This window comes from Phalacrocorax aristotelis, chromosome 5, assembly GCF_949628215.1.
Source record: "Phalacrocorax aristotelis chromosome 5, bGulAri2.1, whole genome shotgun sequence".
Classification (NCBI taxonomy): domain Eukaryota; kingdom Metazoa; phylum Chordata; class Aves; order Suliformes; family Phalacrocoracidae; genus Phalacrocorax; species Phalacrocorax aristotelis.
In genome coordinates, this window is record NC_134280.1 from 70726509 (window position 1) to 70734056 (window position 7548).

Sequence of the window (7548 nt, forward strand, 5' to 3'; positions counted from 1 at the left end):
TGGCTGCGTGGGCAGCTGAAATTGGGAGGCTTAGGAGCGGTCGGTGGACCATAAGGGCGGCTTCTTGGAGAACAAGAGTGCTGGGGAGCAGCTGAGGGGGCTGGAGGGGTTTAGCCTGGAGAAGGGGAGGCTGAGGGGAGCCCTTCTCGCTCTCTGCAGCTGCCTGAGAGGGGCTGGAGTGAGGGGGGGGTCGGTCTCTGCTCCCAAGTCACCAGTGACAGGACGAGAGGAAACGGCCTCAAGCTGCGTCAGGGGAGGTTTAGGTTGGATATGAGGGGAAATGTCTTCCCTGCCAGAGCGGTCAGGCCCTGGCACAGGCTGCCCAGAGAGGTGGGGGAGTCACCGTCCCTGGGGGGGTTCAAACACTGCGCAGACGTGGCACTTGGGTATATGGTTTAGGAGGCCTGGGGGTGTTGGGTTGGTGGCTGGACTTGATGATCCGAGAGGTCTGTTCCATCCTTAACGGTTGCGTGATCCTGAGCGGCGATGAGGGAGGACAGCCGGTGGCGATCCCGCTCGGCTCTGCCGCCGCCTCACCTGAGGCGACGGCGGAGCGGGAAGGGGACAGGCGCCCGGCGCGCGAGTGCTGGGGGGGCGTGGCTTCGCGGCGATTGGCCCTCGGTCCGTGCGTCACGCCGTGCGCCGCGCGGCGCGCCGGCGTGCTGCTGCTGGGAGCGCGGGTGTGCCGGGTGGCGCGGAGCGGGTCCCACCCGCCGCGCCCGCTCCTTCCCCGCCCCGGCGGCATGGCGGAGCCGGGCCCCGGCCCGAGCGGCGGCGGCGGGGAGGAGCAGGAGCCGCCGGGCCCCGGCGGCAGGGAGGAAGCGGCGCCGGCCCCCAAGAAGCGGCGGCTGGCGGCCGGGGAGCGCTACGTGCCGCCGCCGCGGAAGCTGAGCGCGGGGGTGAGCTTCGGAGCGGAGCACTTCGCCGAGACCTCCTACTACTTCGAGGGAGGGCTGCGCAAGGTGCGGCCCTACTACTTCGATTTCCGCACCTACTGCAAGGGCCGCTGGGTGGGCCGCAGCCTCCTCCACGTCTTCAGCACCGAGTTCCGCGCCCAGCCCCTCGCCTACTACCGGGCCGCCGCCCGCGCCGGCCGCCTCCGCCTCAATGAGGAGCCCGTGCGCGACCTGGACATCGTGCTCAAGGTGGGCTCCCCGGGGGGGGGCGTCCCGGTGCTGAGCGTGGCGTGGGAGACCGCATCTCCCGCGGTGCGTGTGATGGGGATCGCCCCGCGGTGGTGCGGGCGTCTGCGCGGTTTGAGGGGAATCGGGTCTCCCAGGGAATCCTTGCCCCAGTGGGGTCAGGAGTACGTGGATCCTGCAGCCCTGCGCAGAGCTGGCGTGCCCCGCAGCTTCCGAACCAGCCCCCGAGAGCGCGCGAGGCACGGAGATACCGCTTCAGACGTGTCATTGAATTTAGATGTCAACAAGCAGGGTGGTTGTGCAAAATCCTGGGTTCCAGGACAAAGGGGCTTTCGTTTCATTCATTGGGTTGGCGGTTGGGCTTGATGATCCTAGAGGTCTTTTCCAACCTTAATGATCTATGACTTCCAACCCCCCAACATCAAGCACCTGCCGTGTGCGGCCAAACGGGGTGGTTGTGCAGGCTGGATTCACGCTAATCATCTGCCTGTCTTGCAGAATAACGATTTTCTCAGGAATACGGTGCATCGCCATGAGCCGCCGGTCACTGCCCAGCCCGTCCAGATCTTGGTGGAGAACGACGAGGTGGTGGTTGTGGACAAACCCTCCTCCTTGCCAGTACATCCCTGCGGCAGGTTTCGTCACAACACAGTCATCTTCATCCTAGGCAAAGAGCACGATCTGAAGGAGTTGCACACCATTCACCGACTCGATCGCATGACCTCGGGAGTGCTCATGTTTGCCAAGACCGCAGAGGTATCCAAGAGGATTGATGAGCAGGTTCGGGAGAGACAGGTGAGAGCGGAGGGCTGCCGTAGTTCCTGGAGTCTCTTACACGGTATTCTCTTCAAGCAGATGAGGTCTAAAGTCAGCCAAACTTTTGGTCTATACAAGTCCCAGCTTGTGGTCATCTTGCTCTTCTCAATGCGTTAAGCGTGAGGGGTGTCAAGAGAAGACTGACTAAAAATTTAATTGATTTTGGTGATATTAGTTTGGAAGGGATCTCCTTCCCTGAGGGACTGTGCAAACCGACTGCGATTGTGCAAAACAGAGCGCGGTATTAGTTGTAAGTGGAAATGTGTCAGTCACCTAGTACTTTTTCAGTTTTAAAAGTTTTAGAAGTTTTTCCTCATTTTTGCACTGGCTCTTGACCCAAACACAACTGTAGCTGTAGGGTGGGTACTGGTTTCCAGGATTTGCTTCAGGGCCGTAAACGGAAGGTCGCTGAGAGATGGCTCTTGAATTTCCTGTGAGGAAAATAAGCCAGGCCCTTGTGTTCTTGATGTTCCGACTAGTTGGGGAAAGTGTGAGAGAAATTTGGCTTTAAATAGCTGATTTTTCTGTTTTCCTTTCCTGTTCGGTTGTGACAAAATTCAGGCACTGTGTTGCCTACAAATGTATTTCAGCGAAGAGAAAGAGAGGAGCAGCTGGGACGGGACTCGGGTGTAATCAGGACAGAGGCAGTTTTCGGTTCTGTTTTCTGAGAGTTACTCTTGTCTCCCCATAGCTGGAAAAGGAGTACGTCTGTCGTGTGGTGGGGGAGTTTCCAGAACACGAAGTGGTCTGCGAAGAGCCCATACTGGTTGTTTCTTACAAAGTGGGAGTGTGCCGCGTGGACCCCAAAGGGAAGGTCTGCAAAACCGTCTTCCAGAGGCTCAGTTACAACGGCAAGACCAGCGTAGTCAAGTGTCTTCCGCGTACTGGCCGCACGCACCAGATCCGGGTCCATTTGCAGTATTTGGGGCATCCTATTGTCAACGACCCCATCTATAACATGGAAGCCTGGGGCCCCGACAGGGGGAAGGGCGGCAAGGTCGATAAAACGGATGAAGAACTCCTGAAGGCGCTGGTAGAGGAGCATCGTTCCAAACAGAGCCTGGATATCTTGGGTATTTCAGAGGAGGATTTGAACGCCAGTGCTGAAAATCAAGACTGTGGTAATGCAGGTGGCTGCACAAAGTCTGGTCCTGTCAATGAGAGCTCTTGCCCTGCCGAGGACGCTAAGGATCCTGAGAGAAACGGCGCAGCAGCTTGTCCGCTGGACTCTGGTAGCAACCAGGAGAGGCTTGAAAACAACAAAGAGCTCGGTTCCTGGGAGAATCGGGATGGGCAAACGGGAGGGAAGAGTTCAGAAGAGAAGGACCCTTTGTGCGTGGAGTGTAAAATGACAAGGCGGGACCCGTCTCCCGAGGAGCTGGTGATGTACCTACATGCCTTGCGCTACAAGGGAGCGGAGTTCGAGTATTGCTCCAAGATGCCCGAGTGGGCAGCGGAAGAGTGGGAGGAATGACCGAGGACTTCTGACACCTGCGGGCGTGGCTGGCCGGCAAAGCGTCTCGTAAAGACCTCGGGTTTACTTTTTTCAACGCGGTTGAGGTGAACAAGCTGCCCGTGACTTGAGATGGGGTGGGGAGGGTTGCTGGGGCTGGAGAGCTGTCCCGGCTGCCGGCGGGCACGGTGAAAGAGGAGCAGGGAGACAACGCTAGATTCCTGTTGTCCTTCAGTGAACGAGCACTTGAGGGCAGCAAACGTCGCTTGGCACGGGCAGCCTTGCCTTTCACCTCAACCTTGTTCTGGGTCTGCTGGCGATGTTCGGCACAGATAATTCAGTGCGTGCGCTTAAAAGTCAGGAACTGACTTTTCTACCGGGCTGCTGGGTTCCTGTGTCTTGCAATAAGAGCTGCTGGAATGTTGTTCGGTACGCTGGATGTCCTGTCGTACAAAAAGCTGATTTTACTGTGTTTCATTGTCAGACTGATTTTTAAAACCCAAAAGTCATCACGGAATGTGCCGTAAGGCAGAATCAGAGCCCTGGGAAGCTGATCCCGTTTGTGCTGTCGGTGTGTCAGCAAGGTGGGCTTGGCTTTGAAATTCCTCTTTCAGAATTGGTTCAGTTAATGGCTTAATTTAAAGTTAGTAACTCTAGGGATGGATCTCTCTGTATTGGGCCTATCTCTGGAGGTGCTAGTCCCCAGATTTTCTCTTTATGAAATTCATAAGGGACTGATTCAGTAGATTTTGCCGTTCTGCTTTGCGACCTGTCCTGTGGCTTATCTCCGGCCTCCTCAAAAATATCTGGCTTCTCTGCTGAGATCCTGTCCTTCTCTGTCCCATACGCCTCACCAAAAGCATCTTCATACCTCAGCAAAAGTCCAACGCAGAGGTCAGTCTGCCAACTTCTAGTTTTTTAATTATTTTTTTAAAACTGTACCGTAGGTGGGTTGTTTGTGATTGGTGTGGAATTGTTTTTAATACTGCTTCAATGTGACAATAGGCTTTAAAGAAAAACAAAAGCTGTTTTACAAACCAGATGACTTTGTAATGCATTTTTATATTAATATGTTTCCAGGATGATAAATATCACTGTAGTTCTTATTTTCATCAGTGTTTATAGGGTCGCTTCTTGGCCTCTGGGAGGGTAGTTAACAATAATTCTGCGGTCTCAGGTTCTCTTTTATCTCTCTTTGTTTGTTTTCTCTTTTCCGTCCGTGTCACCGTGGCACTGACCAGCTCCAGCGCCGGCTCCGGGCACTCCAGACGTTTACCTGGGAAGAGCCGTGTTGTTTCAGGACTGTTGGCAGACGGTGGTCTCCAGCCCTGTCGCTCCATATCAGTGTTTCTCCACGCCCGTTCCTACCCAGGGCGCATGCGTAGCGTTCTACACTTCTAAAATATTAAAGAAGCCTTTTTTAAAGGTGAAGAAAGGAATCCAGAGGAGCTGACGCTATTCAGAAGGTGTGGCAACAGCCTTGCTGGAGCACGGTCCGGTCTCAGGTGATCTCTCCTTGTCGTGCTGTGCTTTAGAGAACTCGAGCTGTTCTCAGCCCCCCAAGGCGTGGTTTTCACACAGATCTTTTATTGCCAGTTTGACCGTTTCACACAGGTTCCTGGAGAACTCCCTGCTTCACGGGCGTCTGTGAGCGGGCTGCTGGGCACCGAAGGCCGGCCAGGCCCGTAGGAATGACTGCCTTCCTCCTTGCGAGGCTCCGAGTCGCCTGTTGATGTTACCAGGGTCAGGGCTTGCCTACCAAGACAGAATAAACAGTGCTTGCTGCTTCCAGTAGCTCAGAGTAGCCAAGTGCTTTCTTCCTCCTCTGGAGCACCCATCTGATGTGTTGGATGTTTCCGTGAAAGTTCACTCGGGCTTGAGCTTTGCTCCTCCACATCCTGCCAAGGGGCTCTCGTGGTTCTAATTGGACCACAGACTGGGTTTTAGGTTTTTTCCTGCCATCATGTATTAAGGCCTGGTCTAGTACTTAGCTTGTTAAACAAAGGAGATAGTAGGTCCCCTGTGTTTGAGAGATGATGCCAAAAACTAGTGTCGGCCTGATTCTCCACACACTGAAATATATATTTCATTAACTCCAAGTGAAATTTGGGCATCTTCAGCGTGTCAGTAAGGGTGGCTGCAGCTGTTACTAGCTTTAGATACAAGGGAAAGGCGGTAGATGTAGGGGCACCAGTCTTAAATTAGACTTTCAGGTTACGTTGTCTGGGGTTTGGGTTGGTTGGGGTCCCCCCTACGTAAGAAATAAGCATCTGAAAGGGATTTTACTGACTTGTGCCAGTGGAAGGAGACTGGATGGCTGAAAGGCCTGATGTGGAACTGGAGCTCGGGGCTGTGGCTTTTGCTTTTTCTGGCTGTGCCTAATGACAGCAGTGAGCATCTCTCCATTATCACTCCTTGCTGGTCAACGAAACCCCGGGGCTTTGGTTTTCAAGACGCTTTGAACAATGACAGCTTGAGGTTGATCTCACGAGGAGCCTACCACCCATTGCATCGTATTCCATTTCGGTTCAGAGCTGGTGCTACGTGCTGTAAAGGAGCAGAAGTTGGCATTGGCTCTTTTGCTAATAGGGACAGTGTTACTGTTGGAGATGTCTTGTGATACGTTCCCGTCTAAGATGAGGTAAATACCGTGAGCATAAAGTTACCTGTACAAAGCGTAGGTGCTGAAAAGGAGTCCTTTCTCTACTACAGTTTAATTTTGATACATCTTTTTATGCTACAGCAAAGGACCTGGAGAATGTGCATCTCGCCAGCAGCTAAAGCACTTGTCTATCCAAATAAACCCTCCCGGTGGGAACTTCCCCGAGGTTGTGTAGGACTGACTCAGAATTAATACCACCACCAAGACCCCCGTCTTCCACACCACCACACTTTTCCAGCCGTGTTTTAGCTGGCCGGTTAGGGGTGCCATTTGTGAGGCTCCAGAGTCACGATCTGGCCGTTTGCTGCACAAGGTTTAGTATAATTTGATTTCCACAGGGATTTAAGTGTAGTTAAACCTGCGGCTGGCTACGCCTGGAGGGCTCACAGAGCTCCTCCAGCAACTGAGGTGTGAGAGGCCCCTTCCCCTGTGCCACAATGTGTTTAACCCAGAGCAGGGCAGTCTCCTGGGAGGTCTGCCTTTTGTTAGCTTCTACTTCCAGACTTCGAAAAAGTTAGCCATTGATGAACTGGGCAGAGAGGAAAGGCTTTCCTCTAGCTCTTCAATCATTTATGCTTTTTAAGTAGTCATAGCTTCACGAAAAGCAAAGCCCTGTGCAATAATTACTTCTCTGAAGCAAACCTTGATGTAATTTCCAGTGAGGCAGCAGGATCGCTTTGGCTGGGCCTCCCTCAACCCCTGATCTTGCAAACATTTACCCAAAGCTCCTGCTAAGGGCCAGGCCAGCCCCAGTACAACGCGTTGGGGTTGCAGGAAGAGATGCTGAGGCGGTTTGTTCCCAGCAGCATCACGGCTTGCGGCTCCAGCACACGGCCGCTTTCAGGGGAGGAGAGCGGGAAGGTGGCCTCTGGCAGCTCTGCCAGCCCACAAGGACCCCAGACACCTGGGGCTGTGACACCTAAACCCGCAGGGATACTGTCCTGCCACCGTGGCAGCCCTGGGACGGCAGCTTCGCTTCCCCTTCTTTCCAGAATGGTTAAAGTATCAGAGAATGGGTTGGGCTGGAAGGGAGCTTTAGAGGTCTCTAGTCCAACCCCCTGCCATGAGCAGGGACATCTGCAACTAGACCAGGTCCCTCAGAGCCCCGTCCAGCCTGGGCTTGGATGTTCCCGGGGATGGGGCATCCTGGGCCAGGGTTTCACCACCCTCAGCGTAAAACATTTATTCCTTGTATCCACCCTAAATCTACCCCTCTTTAGTTTAAAACCACCAACGGATGCAGAATGGGGTCCGTGAGCCAGCGGCAGCGAGGCCTCGGTCCCCTGAGGTGGGGGGGAAAAAAAATTAATTGGGGGGGAAAAGTGTGCGTTCCCGACGAGGATGGGATTCGAACCCACGCGTGCAGAGCACAATGGATTAGCAGTCCATCGCCTTAACCACTCGGCCACCTCGTCACGACAACCCGCTCCCTCGCCCAGCCTATACGGAGGGAGGCCGAGCGCTCCCGCCCGCCG

At 54.4% G+C, this 7548-nt stretch overlaps 1 protein-coding gene and 1 non-coding gene across 2 annotated transcripts; one reads left to right on the plus strand and one right to left on the minus strand.

Annotated features, from left to right (window-relative positions):
- Nucleotides 1–419: 419 nt before the first annotated feature.
- RPUSD2 (RNA pseudouridine synthase domain containing 2) lies at nt 420–4451 on the plus strand. Its single transcript, XM_075095275.1, has 3 exons — nt 420–1145; nt 1641–1937; nt 2650–4451. The coding sequence occupies exons 1-3, from the start codon at nt 435–437 to the stop codon at nt 3430–3432; spliced, it is 1791 nt and encodes a 596-aa protein (XP_074951376.1). The 5' UTR covers nt 420–434; the 3' UTR covers nt 3433–4451.
- Nucleotides 4452–7406: 2955 nt separating this feature from the next.
- TRNAS-GCU (transfer RNA serine (anticodon GCU)) lies at nt 7407–7488 on the minus strand. The gene has a single exon. It is a non-coding gene; the product is annotated as a tRNA-Ser (tRNA).
- Between the last annotated feature and the right edge of the window lie 60 nt (nt 7489–7548).

Coding starts and splice junctions, on each gene's coding strand:
- RPUSD2 (XM_075095275.1), top strand. CDS start 435: ATGATCCGAGAGGTCTGTTCCATCCTTAACGGTTGCGTGATCCTGAGC. Junction 1,146..1,640: donor ACCTGGACATCGTGCTCAAG/GTGGGCTCCCCG, acceptor CCTGTCTTGCAG/AATAACGATTTTCTCAGGAA. Junction 1,938..2,649: donor AGCAGGTTCGGGAGAGACAG/GTGAGAGCGGAG, acceptor GTCTCCCCATAG/CTGGAAAAGGAGTACGTCTG.